The following is a 19,294-nucleotide window of genomic DNA, read 5'->3' as shown; positions in this document are numbered from 1 at the left end:
ACACGGATTTCCGAAATCGCTACTCAAATATGCAAATATGATGTACACAAAAACCTCTCCACTTCACCCACTCTTCACTTGCCACTGTGTTTCCTCCGTCGAATTCTCTTTTGGCACCGAAACATCCCAAAATTCACTGTCATAGATGGGGAAACTACCTGTGCTGCAACCAGAGTTAATAAATTCGCAGATTGGCGATTAAATCAACACAAGTCACTTATGAAAATAAATTACAATCATTTAATAGCCTGATGATCCATCAGGCAGAACAGTAAAAATCAATTCAACTTGAAATAATTTTAGAAATCAGTGTGAACATGACTCTGTGAATTAACTCTGTTTGCACGCCTTCATCTAAATGATGCCATTTAGTTTTCATCCATCAAAAGCTCTCACTCATCCTGCACGTCTTGCACCTTTCGACACCAACAGAAGCTTCCCAGATTCCCAAATGTATGCTTTGCGGGGTGTATTGGGGATGGATTTGGGTGGATGTGCGGTGTAAAGAATTCGTGCACTTTCAAAGGTGTCTGTTAGCGAGGCTGACAAGGAAGCTTATTTATGTGCACCATGCGGAATGATTTCATTAAAATGAGTTGATGAAAATTCATCTCAGCCACATATTCTTAGCTAAGCGAAAGGATTACAACAGTGGAGGAAAAGCAGAAGCGAGGAACGGAGGAAAAAGGCAAAGTGGGAGTTTTCCTCGGCATGCGAGAAAATTCAACATGGAGAAAGAAACGATAGCGTGACGACGTCGATGCCAGAATCGGCAGAGAAGCGAAACCCGACGTTGCGGTGCCTGTACACAGAGCGATTCAACCCCTCACCCGAGCACCTCAGCATCATCGTCATATCGCACAGGAGGCAAATATAGATATTGCGGGGCTCCACCACTCTCTGGTTGGGTTCTGCGGAGAGATGAATGGCTTAGGTGGCGGCAGCGCAGAAGCCAATGGAGGCGCCCAGAAGGTGGAGTGTTCCGACACTGAGGGGAGGAAGACGATGCGGAGCACACCCACACAACATCAAGTCGAGCCAGAGGTGGTGTTATGTTGGATTTGTCTTGTTTGAGCAAAGATTTTCCATGCCTTCCGGCCATGCACACAAGCTCGCCGAGGAAATTTGTGTGATTATGAATTCCATAGGACAGAGTGACGGCAAAAGCCACGACTAAAATGCATTGTTCTTGTATTACTTGATAGCTTTGCAATATTATACTTCAGATCATATTGATTGAGATCCTTAATTCAAGATAAAAATGTTGCATTGACAAATATATACTCACTTTGACAATTTCCAATTGGCGGCATCCGGAATCCAGAGAGTGGGTCCGTTGGGAAGTGAAAGGGACGTTGTCCGAAGGCGAAGTGAAACTGCTGTTGTTGCCCTAAAACAGATAACACTTCGGCTTTAGTCTAAATCTTCTGTTCTCAGTAAGTTTACAGCACAAATCCATATGGAACGCCCACGAAAGTAGCAAAATATCAATCAACATCTCCAAAATATAGTGGAGGAATTAATTTAAGTGGAGGACAGTGTTAAAATCTCACACTTCGCAATTGTCACTGGTGAAATTTAGAAGGGATTTTTGCTCGACGGCATCTGAGATATTTATATTGGGTCCTGTGTGACCGGAGCAGCTGTCGCGAATGTGGCTTCCTCATCCTGACACTCTGCCCAGCATTACGGGGCGGGAATGGAAAAGACAGACAATACAATTAACCCCACTGAGAGCTCCTCGTGCGATTTTCCCTCATGCACACACTGGGCTCTGTAAGATACGACAAAGTTGCTTTTCACTCCCCGGATAGTTTTCCTCACACTTTCAACCCCCTTATTTTATTTCAATACATATATAATGCTCAGAGTTGCATGAGACAAAAGGTCCAACATGATTTCTCCATATTCTATTACAGACTCTCCCTTTCCCCTTCAACCTATTCTGCTCAGACGATATATTGCTATAGTGATGTGATAATGGAAAGTTAATACCATGGGATATTTCACGAAAATTTCACTGCACAATTGTGGGGAATTGAAAATAAGCCAAGCATGAAAAAATTTAGGATATACGACTATGCTTTTCCGAAATGGTCAAAAGATACATATATGTATGGCACTAAAGGCGACATATATTATCCAAGTAACCACACAAGTAAATCCGTGATAAATTAAATAAGGGAAATTCACATCCAATGGGAGAATTCTTCTCTTGATGAGGTTGACTCATCAGGAAGCATCTCACATTGTTGTCTAATTAAGTTGCAAATATGGTACAGGTGGAAGGAAGTGTGTGGCATAATTAATTAAATACGCATTTCATTATTAATGCAGTCTATTCAGGCAATTTCGATCTCTCTCTCTCTCACACACACACACTCTCCGCCTGTCCATCTCTAACATTTCGGCATTCACTTAGTAATCGTGGAAGAGTGGAAGTTGGCTCACCGACATCCTTGTGATTCCACCCTCAATGGCTGTCTTCATTCATTACCCACTCTGGCCGTCCCGCTTTACTAAACTATACTTTAGGGTCAATTACAGTTTGGAGATGAGTCCGGTGAGAGGTGCTCGTGAATAATTCACAATTTCCTCCCAGCAATCCTCTTCACTCCTCCACACAGTCTCAGGATCCTTTTTGTACCGATCCTGATGTATGTAAATTACATACAGTCATTGTGAGAATTTCAAGAACGAAGCACACACCAGAACCCCCCAATAAGTCCTTAAATCTAATACCATGCCAGACCTTGATGGACCCAACTGTGAATTTTCATTAGACTTTATGTAAATGCAAAGGTGCCCAGTGAGTCTCAGATTTTCCACTTGTATACCAGTGCACAGCACATTGATAGAGATTGGCATAAATTTCCATTTGAGACTTACTTGTCTTTGATCGGGGCTCCCGAGGTCCATCGACAGTCACCTTGATTGCCTTGTTGTACGTCGCCACTTGTGGTGGACTCGTTGAAACGGTTATTGTGAGGGTGAAACTCTTTCCTGAAAATGCACAGTGGCCAGAAAAAATCATTAGATCACTCAACACAGGATATTGGAAATGGACAAAATTAAAATTGCATTTCAAAAGCGGAAAATTGTCCAACAAAGCGACACATTTTACAATAAAACTTTTGATTGCAACCACATAATTGTATGTGTAAAATCCGGTGGAAGTTGCCAAATTGATTATCAATTTGAGGGTGGAGTTTTGAATTCTCGATAAATGAATGATGAAGGTTGATGGTGAGTAAGCACACATACATATTGAGATAAATTGATCCGCCAACACTATACCAGGAGAGTCACACATGAGTTCACAGATCGGAAAAAAGGCATAATAATTTTGCAGTAAAAATTATATGCATTAAACCAACAAATTGAGCAAATATTTTGATGTGACAAACAAGCAGAAATGTCGGAAATAAATTGAAATGTTATTATCAGGACGATTTCCGCCACGCTGAGCTCCAGACCATTACCACAGCGCGGCCATGAACATTTGCCCACTTCCCCAAGTGCAGCTCCACCATTTGGTCTCATCGAGCATGTATTACCAGAGGGCATTATGAGGAATCTCCGTTGTGACGCTTTGTTGGAATTTAGATAGAAAGAAGAAATGGACCCGTCTCAGATTGAAAATGATAAATTTCAAATGCATGAGTCATAGAAAAACAGGTGAAATATTGAATCACACCAAAAAGAGAATAGGATGGAACAATGATTAAATGACCGCGAAAAATCATGTGTTATCCGCTATTTTGCAGCCGAAAATAAACAAACCCTCCATTTTCGCGCCAAATCGACGTGAGGGGTAGATGAAAAATGCCAGTGAATTCCCCCACTGACCCGCCGCGGGGCAGAAGCGGAAGCGAGAGCGAAAAAGTGCAAACAGAGAGCATTTTCAGAGCCGAAGGAAAAACCACACATGAGCACATTTGAGCGTGGGTGAGTGAATGAAAAAGTGCAACTCTTGGAAAAATGCTCTCGCAGTTGTAGTTGTGTGTGGTGCACCGCCAACCGCCACCCCAATCTCATTTCCACCCGCCAGCCCCGCCAAAACTCCAGGCCAGTCGCTCTCTCCGGGTGTGGAGGAGCGAGAAGATGGCTGCATTGTCCATGTGAGCGCTCCGCCGGGCGAGTGAGCGGGATGACAATGGTCGGGTGTTTGGCGAATGTGAAAATCCTGGTGGCTCTGGCAATGTTGTCGGTCTGTGGGCTTCTATTAGGCTTGGATTGTGTGCTACCTCAAACCAAAATTCGGAGTACGCGGTTTGGTTTGTTACTAAAAATGTTGGGTGGCTTTTTTTGCGCCCACCATTTTTTCGGCCTCACACGCTCCCAAACCATCCCGGCCACGGGAGCGCGAACTCAGCAAATTGGGTGGCTTTTTCCATATATTCACCACGCCAGCTCACAAATGGAGGTTGAACATCACTCTCCAAGAGGGGTGGAAATGTGATGGGAAAAATACCACCGAGGCCGGAAAGTGAGGCACAATTTAGCGTGAGATTTATTCATTTGCTACATTCGGAGGACAAGTGAGACACTCCCTGAATGGAACCGCAAATACATGAAAAGTCTCCGAGCCCCCCTTTTTCCACCCCTCCCGCGTCAACTGCTACTGTTTTTCCGTCACTTTTTTTTTCACTATCCATCAACACGCTTTTCTATTTACTTATTTACACACCGGTTTGTTCTGCCACTCTCTTTTTTCTCACCAGTTTTCGGTGGTATTTGCCAATTTACTTACACCTGTTCCTCTGGCCCACAAAAAACAACGTTGCGGCCTAAATCAAAACAGGATTTTGCACATTCAAGAGGCCCCAACATATCGATTTGTGCATTTTCAATAACTCAAGAGGAGGAAATTTCAATTTGGAGAAAACTAGCAAAGTTAACTCTTAAAGCGAGACAAAATGAAGGCAATCAATAGGCAAGTGAATAACCACCCTCATCAACCTTCACACCATCTCCCCAGTGATGATGTGGGTTTATATAGGCACCTTTTGGCGCCCCACATCATGATTGATATCATGACACGTCCACGAAATGGTTTACTGCTGTGAGCCTTTCATCCTGGCCTCTCTCCGGCCCCGCATAGCAAATTCTACGCTATGAGTGTACAGAATGATGGGGTCAGACTCGAAATTTCCCTGTCGGTTGCCATATAATGTACTATTTAGCTGGTGAGAAGTGATAATAAATTACGCGAAAATATAAGTCGAAATAAAATCAACACCTCTCAACGACCATTCCAGAGACACAAAAATCTGGAATTGCTAGTTTCTCAAGCAAATAAGGGGTAGATCATGAAAGTCATTTGCATTTAACTACACGCATATCATTACACATTTCATCACAGTGTCAAGAATTCATCCCAAATCCGCTCATGAATTATTTTATCGTGCTCAGAGATGAGCTGAGAGGGTGGAAATGACGTCGGGATGGCGCTTCTCTATGCAAAGTATAATATTATTATCACGTTGCCAAAGTGTATAATGCATTGAATGCGAGCCGTGTGCGAATTGTTTCATTTTAGAGACATGAGGTCAAAGGGTGACGATGGAAAGGAGGGTGGTGAAAGCTCAACCATATGCACACCCCAAAATGTGGGGCGTCGGGTGACTTGAGGGGTATTTTAGTGGTGTGAGACATTGAAGTTGTTCTCTGGTGAAGGCATCGGTTTGATTTGAGGTTAAAGGGGTGAACCGAATGGGGGTGGTGCACGAAATTTATCCATACACGCTACAATGTGGAATATGTGTGAAATAATTTCAACCACTGAATATATACACCAAGAGAGAATTTCACATCCTGGCACTGTTTGTTGCCACTGTATTATTATTATTATTATTGTTTACACATGCTGCTGACAGGACTTTTCTCACCCACTCTCACCTGTCCCGTAACGCGGGGGAGACGAAGGCACCCGCGGAGGTGCCCTTTGCCCGACACCCACGGCAGAGCGCCCTTTCCGTGTCATCACCAAACTCGTGATTGTTGCTTATTTTACCAGCACCACCCCAAAATCGAAAGCCTCCAATCCCCCAGCGTGTATTCTTGAAAGCCCTCGCACTCAGCGCGTGTTACTTTGCGTGGTGTGACTCCTCGTGGCGTCGCGGCATAAATAGAATGATGGATTTTGAGGTTCTGCCACGAAAACACAACTTTTAATACGGTGTGTTTCCACTGGAAATTTTCATTGCAAATACTTTACTTTGCTGTGGCCAACCCAAATTTCCCGAAATGCCAAAATTTTCCACGAAGATCTCATTATAAATGCCCCGCTTTGATTTATATGGTTTTGCGATTATGAAATTGCGAAAATTCCTTTCATGGTGTTGAATTTCTTTGATATTGAATGATTCTCTGTTGAAATGAAATTTGCAATCTACTCCACTTTAATGATACTGTACACGTCTGTACATGCCTTCAGTGTGATTTTTATCCTCCAACGTCCCTCTTTCTATATCTGCATTCACAGGCAGAGGGAATCACACGGGTTTCGAGTTTGAATTGGAATGCCTGCATTGAGTCCCTCTTCTCAATATGCATTCATTTGAATCTAGCGCTGCACTCCAGCCTGGAAATTGAGGGTGAATCGTCAAATGAGTGGGATATGGGAGAGAGAGAGAGATTCAATGATGGATAATTTACGCGATAGATTGATCACCGTGGGCCTCTGCCCTCAATCACCCCCACCCCGCGTACACCCCGGGGGCCATACCACAGCCCACCCCAATGCATCAACCCCAAAAAGTCCAATCCCAGTGACTCTAAACGCAATGTGTGCACATTGAATAATATAATGGATGAGCTTAGCGCATTACTTGAAAACCGTTTCAGTGGAAATTGCGGAACTATATTATCGCAAGGGATGAAATAAATGGCTGCATTTTCTCCCATATAGCCAATGCATTGCTCCACACAAGCGCCTCCCCGGCGATATTGAGTGCACTTGTCTATTGATGTGAATTTTCCATTTATTTGTGTAATAATGTGCATCAAGCATTAATGTTCTGATACAGTTCAAACAGCACACACACAGAAAGGGTGAAAATCTGATAGATTGAAAATGCTCTGGAGGGGTTAGAAAAACTCCTGTAAATGGAAATGGTAGCTCATTATTAGAATTATTCTCTATACAGTATTTTGTGCTACTGAAGTACGACTAATTAATATTGGGGTTCGTAATGTATCTCGAAATATATATATCTCATATATTATACCCTGATTAGTCATCTTAACAGAGAGTGTGAGGAGTTTTACGGTTATACGTAAACAACCAATGTATATTCTGCTTCAAAAGAACAAACGCAAGAGTGAGTTAATTATGACACTGCCACTTCTTTTGTAAGGTAACAACCTGACATTGTGAGAGCAATATAATTTAAATTCACAATGAAACATACGGCCCAGTGCTAGAGTATATCAGGCAATTGAAAGTGTAATACGCTGATTCTCCCTCCGCGCCATGGCAAGAGAAAGAGTGTTTGTGTGGCGTGAAGAGGGCATGAATATGTGGGGGGCAAAATGAATTGGAGACGTGTGTTTTCGACGATATATTTAATTGTCAACAACTGGTGACACTATATATAACACCCAGGAGGAACACCATGTGAATTCCTCGGCGAAGAAGGGTTGAAGGAGCTGAATTCAGTGTTTGTGACACGAGGAGTTTTTGGGATATACAATGCCGTCGCACAAAATGTGGGGCGTTCTCTCGCATCACAAAATAATATATAAATTTCACATTCGAAACATGCCAAAGAGAAGTAATTTGTCACCGTCTCTCCACTCTTTGCCGTTTTTCAATTAACACGCGCGCACACACACATGAGAAAGTTTGCCTTCACACCCAAAAATGCACAAAAGAGATTGTGAGGGCGTGTGTGACGATCAAAATTAGAATGTGGCTTTTTGCTGCCTACGAGAAAATTTTAATTGAATCTCGGGGAAAAATTCTCCATACACGCCACTCTTGTTCACTCTTTTACCTCATTAATTGTTTCAATTGTTGAATAGTTAATTAAACTCCGTCTCCATCAGTCCCCAAACAAGAGACATGCCACGTTCGAGAGACACTCACCAATGCCATTTATTTTATCCCAGTCAATTCAGCACTTTGATGAGTCACCCACATTCAAAATTAATTATCTTTTGTCTTGCCCCCGTCAACCCTCAAAATCCACCATCTCAAACACCAACAGCTCCTGATTAGTGCTCAACCCCAGACAAGGAAACTAACCCAGACCTCATCGCAATCAGAATTATCTGTATAGCATCATCATTTCGCTGAGGACAATGGCAGCATTGCTATCTTGTGCACTAAATCGCTGTGTACGGCAAGAATGCTCCATGGAAATCTCCCTCACAATGCGCAAAGGACCCCAATGTGTACTTTAGATCACAATATTCTCTCAGTATTTCACACAATCGCGACAGAGAATAAAAGAGATGAGTTAGTTTTCTACTTTATGCAAAACACTATACAACAATGAATTAACGATTCCGCCACTTTAGCAATTAATTATGCGCTATTGAAATAAACTCTAGTCTTCGAACTCCAACAAAAGCCATTAATCCAGATGTTAAATGTTAGACAAGTGCAACGATAATGCAATTTCCCGTCACGTCTGATCAAATATTTTGTGCTAATTTTAACATAAGTATTGCAATTAAAGTCATCTGTAAACCATCACATCCATTTACATATGCATTTTCGTTTTCCCATTAAGTTTTCTGAGAAATACTTTAGAAATTATAGTAGAGCCCAAATTCATTCTAATTCACCCACTACATATACCTGCCAATTGAACCATCTATTCGCGCAGTGCATGTATTGATATTCTAAAATTGCGCTGGATGATGCAAAACATACAATATATCCCCCGTGTAAATTAATTACAATGTCTAAATAACACACAAAACGCTCAAATACAGAGGATTGTGGGCGAAACAAACCCAATCAGTGGAACCACATTTCACACGTCCTGCAAAGACGAGTGAGATACGCACACCAGATTCCCCGGAACACCCACCAAGAGGATGGGCAGGATATGAGGTAGTGGCACCTGAGAGCAAATCTCCCCACTTGTGTGTGTGTGCTGGGGAGCAGTGAAATCACTCTGTCACCCGTTGAGAGGCAATTAAATGGTCACGACATCTCAAAACGACGACCCCAATCTGTGATAATTGCATCCAAATGCAGAAGGACATGCAACCTCATATATGAATTTCACACATTTCGTGCGAGCCAAGAGCCGGGAAGGGGAACGAATGGTTAATTGGAGGACAGAGATCAAGAGATGAGAGGCAAGATCAATGGAAGACTGAGAAATTGGAATGATGCTGCATGGAGGTGTATATATTGGTGGTCAATCATGAGATGTTTGTCATCCTCAATTCCCAACCATCCTCTCTCGTATATGTGGAAATCCCACCCACTCCTTGCCACTGCAATCACACATGGAAAGGTGATTTGCAGGCTGACGTGGGTGGGAATGAGGAAAGATGAATAGAATGGATGTGATAAAGGAGGAGAGGTGGCAAGAGCGATTCCTACCAAAGACACCTTCGTGTTATTAGGCTTAACTCTCTCGGTAAACCATATTAAATTCACATATCACCTTTGTGGTGTCAATTTTCCGCTTTCCTGATTTTCATACCCGATAATCAACTCAATTAAATTGCCATGTTATGTGTCTCATCCTCCCTTCGCGTCGCTTTGTTGTTCAACCACGTCCACTTTGTCGGAAATTCCCATTTCACACTGGTTCCTCCTCTCTATATGGATCAGGACAATTCAGACACTCATTCACACAATTCACAGCAAAATATTTTCTGCATTTTCCGCTCGAATCTATTGGATAGTAAAAATCGCATGTCTCAATTTTCCACTTCATAGAATTTCCCTCAATATCTCCATAGAAAAGAAAGTATTACAGTGTGAATTTTTCCAAACAACATCCCAAGTGTGAAACTTCTTCAAGTGGACCAAAAAAGACGACATGTCCATTAAGTGCCTCAGCATTTTCCTTCCTTCACCCAGACATCACCTCTTTTCCCACAAAAGATTCCTTTTTGACACCACCTCGGCTAACATTGAGGTAGTCCTGCACTCCCATCTCCGAAACTCAGAGGGAAAACTTTTCGTCCGTCCTTCTTTGCTTTCCTTTTTGTACCCACCCGAGAAAGACGCGGTGAAAAGGCCCCTCAAGTGCGACAACTCAACTCAATAGAATACACACCGAAGGCAAAAGTATAGCACAGAGTTGGAGAATTTCCGTCAAGCAAGAGACTTTTCCGTTTTTCCACTTCCCCCAAAAATTCCCCCAATCCATCTTTCTCTATTTGTCGTGGGTATTACGAGTGTTTCAGGGCGACGGAAAGTGGCTTAGGTGGCGGAAAATGTCAGAGCAAATAATGTAATGTGTTCTTTAATATCTTCCTTCCTCCTCTTTTAAACACCCCAAGGATCTCCCCTCGAGTACACAAAAATCCAGAGGTGGGAGTTAAGAAGCGTGTATCAAGAGTTGTAAAGAGAGCTTTTCTAGATTAACCAAATCTTCTGATATTTATCACAATATAAACGAAGACTAGAATCAATGTTGCTAATTCTCAATAACTCCATCAATAAGCTAGTTAATTAGCCATTCTTCTGACTCCTTCCAGTATCTATCTCTGTGACAACTCTGGGAAAGTGTTAAAGATTGAGTAAGGAGAAGCAACAGGAGGATTTTTCTTATGTGCTCTGCGGTCCTCCGCCGCAATATCTCACTCAATTTTCTCCCCTTTTTGTCACTCTCTCCCCAGCCGCGGGCAAGTGTCTGGTTTTGATAGGATATCAAATAATAAATCTAAATTAACTCACCTCGACCGCTGCGGCCCACGAATCGTAAATCATTGAATTTAGCCACTTGATTCTTCATCACGGCAGTGCTGTTTCTCAGCTCCGCGCAGTAGTTCTCATCATTGCCTGCCCTCACGGTGACCATTGTGCCATCGCCGATGTCGCCGAGCGCCACCACTTTGAACGCCACCGGCAGGGTCTTGTTGGAGCGCCAGTGAGGCGGCAGGACGGTGCAGACGAAGAGCGGACTGCCTGTGCGGATGAGCTCGCCCGGGTGTTCTGACAGGAAGTCGCCGAGTGTCCGCTCTGCCAGGATGTCGCTGGTCATTTTGGTGTAGGCATCATTGAGGAGACTTGCGGCCGATGGCGTGGACGTGCCACCCTCGCCAGGTGAAGATGTGGCCCCCGCCGCACCACCGCCACTCGTGGCCGTGGTTCCATTTGCGGTCGAAGCACTTGTTGTCGTTGTGTTCCCTGTCAAGTGCATTCTTCACAGTCCCACCTACAGGAGTCACCAATTTTCACCCGTCAGTTCCTACTGCACAGTCTCTCTGTCTCGCTATGAGTTTTTGTCCGACAATTTCTTGTGTGACACTTTAATTAATTAACCCCCGAGGGCATGAAAATGATAAAATACACTTTTTGACAGTGACTTGTGATATTCCACAACCAAAAATTTCTCTCCTCTAAATCACTTAAATGGCAACAGATTGTTCATGACAATATTAACACAGTTCTTTCATTATTCTTCCTCTCATTGCACATCATTTATATCTCACTCAACTTGGATGTTCATCGCAATCTTCTCTCTTAGAAGTATTTAACTTGTATTTTTTTTAAGATCCTTTTGACCCACAGAATTCTGGAATATATTAATAAAGAGTGTAATTTAAATTGAGTTTTCAAAATTCAAAATAAATTTTCAATTTTGATAACCGTGATAAAAGTGAAATCATAAATACTATTTAGGAAGTCAAGGCGACAAATTGCAGAAAATTGATGTAAACGTGACATTTGATGAGTTCTCTTGGGTCAAATATGAAATCATCAACTCTGACAACGCACAGACATTCCATTCAGCAATTCTCTTCTCAGTCATCCCATCTCGAATACATAGCATAACACGTACTGATGGTCTCCAACATTCTCCCCCAGGAGGCACCCTCTCTCTCTCTCTCTCGTCATTTATGACGATAATGGAGAATTTATACACACCAGACGGTCAGCCCCGCACACAAAATGTCCATGCATGATCGCAAAATGAAGAGAGCGAGGAGTCGACTCCTGTGTCATATATTGGAAATACATTTCGCTGCAATCACAGCATTGCCGTCGCTCTGTCGATGAAGCACAAATTTCATCTGTGCGATTATTTCGAGGAATATATGCCCACCTCTCTGTCAGGCTACATATCAGCTTCAGTTGAAAATCCATCTTCACACATCGCACCAGAGTCAGTCAGCAGATATTCATAAATGTTTGCCCAAGGTCAGGAAAGCACAAAACAGACGAATGTGAAAGGTCAAATCCCCAGTCTATCCTGATCAACTCTTCATTCGATCACTTTTTAAATCGCAAGGCATCGAAGCTCCCGAATGAGAAAGCTTCAATGATAATATGACAACAATATCGAAACACCACGCCATGATGTCGATTGAGCTGTGCCTGCTTTTGTCTCGCCACAACGTCGCACGCTTGTGAGGTCAACCCAGGTTGGTTTGGTTTACCCGTCTATCCGCACGCCTTCCGACCAAGCCCATGTCCAGGAGAGTGAGAATGCACTAAAATCCTAGCTTTGTCAATGAATTCATCTGGGTGCAAGCTTGTTCCTTTCCACAAATTCACATTTTAGCAGACTGCAAAAGTCCTGAATCGACGTCTAGTTTATAGTGGGATTTGCTTGTTGATCACTTGACATGATGTCTCTTCTCCGCCTTCGAACTCGAAGCCTATACGTATGGGATCCTTAGCTAAAATGCAATGAGCCCGAGTTTTCCTGTGTGGAAACTTCAATATTAAACTGACCCCATTTCCTCAACTATACACTCGTACTACACATCACTTCCGGCATGGAAAAAATGCAATCAATTCTCCATTCAATGAATCTCACCCAAACTAGTTTTAAATTGCGTACAGAGGGAACAAGGAATACAACACCGAAAACCAGAAAACACTGACTTCATTTCACTGAATCAACCCCCATTGAGGATGGAAAAAAAATTGTGGTTCAAACTACCCGTGAATTTTTCCACTCTTCACTCCATCCCCGCACGCCCGGTCAAAATACCAAAATGCATACTGGTCAAACTTTTCCACTTTGTTCATTTTATTCCACACCACAATCACATTGCACACACGCAGATCAACTTGTGATACGGTTGACACACACATATCACACGCGAACCGAAAAAATTCCGGTTGAGGGGGTGGTGATTTTTTGGCTGGGATTTTATGTACTCTCTCCCTCGCCCACTCTTGGTGGCCACTTTTTACCACGGTCCATTTGGAGGTTTTGGCAGGTGAAGCAAAATACACGTGGATTCATGTGAAGTGTTGCACGCAAAAGCTCACACTAATGGTGAATACTTCAGTATGGAGTTAAAATAACGTTACGAAAAAATAAAAGCGAATAAACTGAAATATATTGAAAATCATTTAAAGCAATTCTTTAGCATACGGTAAGAAATTTAAAAAAAAGTTGATCAAAGAGTGAACACTAAAGATTCTTTTTATCTTGAAATAATTAATCAATAAAGAAGTAATGTTTTCCAAACAATGAAATTTTCTTTTTAAAAGATAAATCGTCCGTGGCTATTGATTATTTTTTATTATAGATCTGCTCTAGCGATTAGTAAAGTATTAATAATAATTATTGTATTATTGGGAGTTAAATTGCAAACACAATAAATTATATCAATCAAATAGCTTGAAAAATCGCAGAGCAGTTTTATTCTTTTCATGGAAATTCAGAGCTCCAACAGTTCAAATCCTTACTAAAATTATATTTCATTTTACAGTTATAAAAAAATTATTATTCGCAGCAATTGTGAAATTCACCTACAACTTTTCAATGTCATCGCACAATGAGGCACAGAAAAATGCCGTGACGGTGGACATGAGGCAAAAAAGATGGGATGAGGGTGAAAAACGCGAAATGGCAAACATAAAAGCTCATCTACCGTCCCTCATTTTGGCACACACGCAAATGGAACTTTTTCACCGTGCATTTTTCCCAATGTCCAACGTTGGGATAAATGAGCAAAAAAACGGCCAAAGGGTTGGAGATCCGCCGGACAGACGAGCAAGGGCAGAAATTGTTACAATCCTGTCCAGTGGTAAATATATGATGATTTTTTCCACCACACAACATTCCACAGGATATTAATCGCTTTATACAGTGAGTTTAAAAATTTATGAGAAAATATATTCCTATCGTGCATATATTTGGGTGTTGATACTCGCTTTTTTTCGGAGGGAGAAAAGCACACTCGCTAATTTTCACTGACCCTTTTTCCGACAGCCACACTTTTTATCTAGAATCCTGAATTCACCCACGATATTTTCCCTTTGCAATTTTTCAGGTCAGAAAAGTGTTCATAAATTTTACCGTTTCCGCCAATAGTTTTGCAGTGCTCAATAGAGTTTGAAGTGAATTTGGCAAATCACCTGGAAATGCGCGTTTGTGTGAATTTTGTGGAGTCGAAATTGTCGCATAAATTCAATTAATGAAAAACTATTTAAACTGCCGTCGAATAATGCAGCCAGCGGAATTTTGTTCACACACAAAATTATCCTAATTGCCAAATTGGCTATTGACCAATCATTTTTCACACCATAAATCGGAGCACATGGATGCACTTCTGACCCCTTTCCTCACGACCTCGCAAAAAGGAGGGCTCCTCGCGATAAGTACGGCAGGAGTGAAGAAATCAACCGATCTGGATTAGCGCTTGCAAGATTCCCGTCCGTGATTTCGCGTTTTGCTTGTTTTCACTTCAATTTTACACACACTCTGTGTGTGGCACACTAGTTGGGATTTTCGGGGCCCCAACATTGCCTCCGTCCTGTGCCTCACCCGCTCACCGTCTCGCCCCCAAAATCACTCGTGGTGGTCGTGATGTGAACGAAAACACGTCGCGCGCCTCCATATGTATGTTTTAATACAATGTGTGGGATTATTTGTGTGTTCGACAGCGGCGAAATTGTATATAGTGGAACATAGTGTTGGAAGAGGCGCACCGACATAATTTCCCATTTTACCTCTCTCTCTCTCGCGCAAAATACATTTCCCAACTCACTTCCTCGCCCCTCAACAAAACGAGCGGCCTCCGCACATCACCCACACCCCATCAGGCGCACTCCTTGCTCTATGAATTGAATTGAGAGCCCACCATTCGCGGTTGTATGTGAAAATTGTTCAGCACCGCCAAACAGAAACCCCAACGCGGGAAAGGAAGCTTGCGTATCTCAGATATGCTCCCGAGAGTGAGATGGATACAGAGATGAACATCATCTTAAGACATTCCCACTGGAGGCCCTCAAGAAGGGGAAATCCGCGGAAAGCCGAAGAAAATCATGCTCCTTAATTCATGTGTGGTCTCAACAATTTTCTACTCCCCTGCCAAAAAAGTGATCCCCAGTGGAGACGCCTGGTAACACGGAATAAAATTTATTTTTATCATATTTTATATTCCCCATTTTTCCACTCTCCCGCAGGGAAACATTGCGTTCGCCCAATCCAAAAAGCCATATCAAATGTGTCGTGAAAAATCATGAAAATTTTTATATGCACAAAACACGCATTTCAACATCAAACACCCAACAACTGAAATGCCATTGGAAAAAAGAGTTGAGTGAAAATGTTTATGGCCAAAAAGGGTTTTTAGTGGATAATTAAATTTTATTTATTTACACTACTCCACTGTTGCTGCGTTTCCAAGCCTAACAATTATACACACGGCAATTGGAAAGGCACTCACATTTGATGCAACACGATATTGTCGTTAAGGGAGAAAATTTTTCACTCACAATTTGAAACATTTGGAAACTGGCAGAGAAAATTTTGAGTGATAGCCCATTACGAATTATAATAATCTTGTAGAGCTATTTGGTATGGCTGTTAAATTTTTTGTTTGTGTGACAAACACCCGGCGTCCCCATTGAAGAAACCAAAAATGAAAAATCTCTGATCTCTCCCCTCATATTTCTCCCCATTCACGCCGCTCTTTTCACATTCAGTCACACACTGTGAAAAATATGAACCTGTTGCTGAACTTTTTGTCACTCATCGTGTCAATCACGTTCACCATCGAGAAGTGACTGGAGTTGAGCATACTTATTTCTCAAAGGAGTTGTTAAAGATTGCATTAACACCTTATAAACCCAGCTCAATTCCAGCCAATTTTCTAGTGAAACTATACGAACCAAATATAGCCAATTAATAGTAACCAATTGTAATTTTGTTTTACTTTTCAGAATTCCAGAATATTATTTGAGTGGTTAATGATTCAATCAAATATTCCCCATAACCACTTTGTCACCTGAGCAGCAATGATCATCACAATCAAACACTCATAACGACTTCTTGCTGACCGCACTTCAGTCTGACACAATGAGAAATTCAATAACACGAACGTATGGCAAAATCCACAGACTCACGTGAAGAGCCATCGGAATTTCACCCCATCAAAACACACCCAGCAATTAATCAAAATTTTATGGGTGAATTTTTCTCGTTATTGTCTTCCACAGCAACCACCACAATGTTCATGAAAACACAACAATCACTCACAGTCCCGGCGCGAGGAAGAAGCACCAGAGCCAGCCGACAATTGCTGTCTGGCTTGGCCAAGAAGTGGAACGCAGCACACAAAATACAGTCCGGCAGAATCGTGAGCTGTGGCGTTACAAAATGCGCTCGAGAGCTTTTGGTTAGTCGGTTGAATTAGGTGCGAGGGTTTTGGGCTACTAAACTAAGCATCGGTGGCCGTGTGTAGAGAGATATGATGGTCACCCATGTTGCCACTGGCACACAGTCTCTTCTGGGCTGTGCTTATGTTGGTGCACGGATCTCCCTCCGGACCAAGAGGATATGGAGTTGAGACGAGAGAGAGCACCGAGAGCGAGAGGGTCGGTCCGAAGGGGGTTCTTTAGGCATCCCCGCAGTGGAATGGAGTAACGTATAAAATAAATATATGAGTGAGAAGGTGAGGTTTCAGCCGAAAATTTTCCTTATATATAACAGCACAACTCCAACTCTTTCTCACATCACATCGGGCCCTCCCTTTCGTCCGTGCACTCTCTCTTTTGGCATCCATGCTCAAAATGTATATAAATCCTGTGAAATACCCACTCTATGTAATTTCTCTACCACCAACTCCGGGGCTTGATTATCGTCCTCTCACTCACACGCATTTTACAATGTACAGAAATTACGGGGGAGAGACCAACATGTATGCTTCAAAAACGTGTGTTGCTACTGCGGTACACTCACATGGTACTACCTCCTGTTTACACCAAAAATACCATAACCCAGTCCTCACGCTCCAGAATCCCACTATTGGTGTCCGTGACAAATGTTCAGCAGGACAGTAGAGTGTCCTTTATCACCTGAATCAAGCACAAAGTGTCTCAAAAGCCACAGAACAATCTGTTGATTATGCCAGTGAGATCATCTACAAATAACTTGATCACAATAAGAGGATTAGAGACCTTCAAAACCTCTCCTTCGATATTTCCGCGAAGCGCGTAAGCTGTAAAATCTAACAACGGAGAGAGGGCTATCATCGCAATTGGGGATGTTGTTAAACCTATGCAATATGGTTTCCTGGAGCATTGCCGTGGTTTCATCATGTTGTTCACTGTATATTTTCCGCCGCTCTCGCCAGCAGACACAATTTTCAGCACGAGTCGCCCCACTGTTTAAACGCACTGGGTATATAGCGAATTTCCCCGTTTTATTTATGTAACATATCATGTGTGTGAATTTTAACCCTTTCGCACACATACACACCCTCTGCAATACGCTTGTATGAGGGTTGGAAACACTATATATACTACGTTAGTCCTCACATACCATTTTAGATGAGGAGTCATGCCAAAATGAGGCATGTGATTCTCTCACCATGTGAGCAGTTTAATTAGTCAAAACGAGACAAAATATCCAACCAGCAGGGTTGGAAAATTCAAATTACTAGTTACTATAGCATTTCATCTTTGAGAGAATTGCTCGAGTGTTTGTGAGAGAAGTCAGCAACAGTCTTCACAAAATCACACAATCTCTGGGCACGAAAATCCTCCCCTCACCCCCACCCCCCCTCCATGGAGCTCACAAACACACGCTCAGTGTTCCCTCCTCCTGCCACTGTGGCACCAACACAGGAGCAACTGTTACTGATGAAGCTCCAAGTGGAACTGTGAAAATCTGTTGCGGTCAGAGTGGGTTGGGTTATGTTTCATGGTGGAAAACTCTCAAACTGCCGCCACAATCCGGACGAGTTGGAGTGAAACAAAAAACACGTGGAACAGGCGGAGTCGGGAAATAGTTTTCCCAAACACACAAGCACCAGCGCGCACACACAGCCGAAAACATGTATTTTTCGTTGAGCGCAGCAAAAGCACCAACCATATGAAATTCAAATACACATCTCTCCCCCATTCTTTTTTTTCAGAAATCCCACTAAAATCCCATGCAGCTGAGCAGAAGAGAGACAGCGAGAGAGCAGTGCCGGGAATATTTGGAAAATATAAATTAACCATCGAGTGTTTTGCTGTATTTTGCCATACCCACCATTTGTGGGGGGCCCCAAGAGTGTGGGAGTGAAAGTCAACCAAAACTGAAACAACACACAAAATCCAGTTGAATGGGGGAAGATTTTGAGGAGAACCGAACTATCGTGAGGTCTTATCGTGGTCCATTTAGTGGTGAGACTCAAAATTCCAACTTTGAAGCCCAAAATCGGATGAGTTTTCCGTCGAGAATTTTTGCCAAATATTTAGTTTTACATTCCAGACATTTCTCACAGTTATTTGTAATTCTCACACCAACCAAATTTTATTCAATCAAGAAAGCCACACAACAAGAGCACAATCTAATATCTTTGCAAATAAAAGCCGAAAAGAGGTGTTCTTTTGCTTCAGATTGTATGAAGAAAATGCGAATGAGTGAACAAAGCTCATTAATTCGACATACAAACAGGAACGCATTTAAACAATGGATGTCTAATGAAAATTGCCCAACACATTCACTCTTCTCTCCTTGGCATGTACAATAAAAGTGGGAAAACCACCCTCATGCGGGAATCATCCGCATTTGCTAAATTTCCAGCAATTCATTTGTACTTTGCTCCCATACGTCTTTGGGTGCCAAGACATATTTGTCAGGAAGACATCGTGATGGAGGATAGGGGTAGAATTATCATTAAAGAACCTGTATGTCTC

At 42.4% G+C, this 19,294-nt stretch overlaps 1 protein-coding gene across 7 annotated transcripts in view; it reads right to left on the bottom strand.

The window, feature by feature from the left end:
* The window catches only part of LOC132261683 (runt-related transcription factor 2), a 35,782-nt gene that overhangs the window by 5,082 nt on the left and 11,406 nt on the right, over positions 1 to 19,294 (bottom strand). The window contains exons 1-4 of one of the 7 annotated variants that reach the window (XM_059760598.1): positions 16,396 to 16,802; positions 10,877 to 11,717; positions 2,890 to 3,003; positions 1,289 to 1,390 (exon numbers count right to left, since the gene is read on the bottom strand). In XM_059760598.1, coding sequence (XP_059616581.1) covers positions 1,289 to 1,390; positions 2,890 to 3,003; positions 10,877 to 11,342 — 682 coding nt within the window. In that variant the 5' untranslated portion in view covers positions 11,343 to 11,717; positions 16,396 to 16,802. The other 6 variants (XM_059760603.1, XM_059760599.1, XM_059760600.1 and 3 more) reach the window with 6 other exon arrangements.

This window comes from Phlebotomus argentipes, unplaced genomic scaffold (genome assembly GCF_947086385.1).
Source record: "Phlebotomus argentipes unplaced genomic scaffold, Phlebotomus argentipes genome assembly contig_15, whole genome shotgun sequence".
NCBI classification, from domain to species: Eukaryota; Metazoa; Arthropoda; class Insecta; order Diptera; family Psychodidae; genus Phlebotomus; species Phlebotomus argentipes.
The sequence above is the reverse complement of the archived record's forward strand: the minus strand, read 5'-3'. Positions and strand labels throughout refer to the sequence as shown.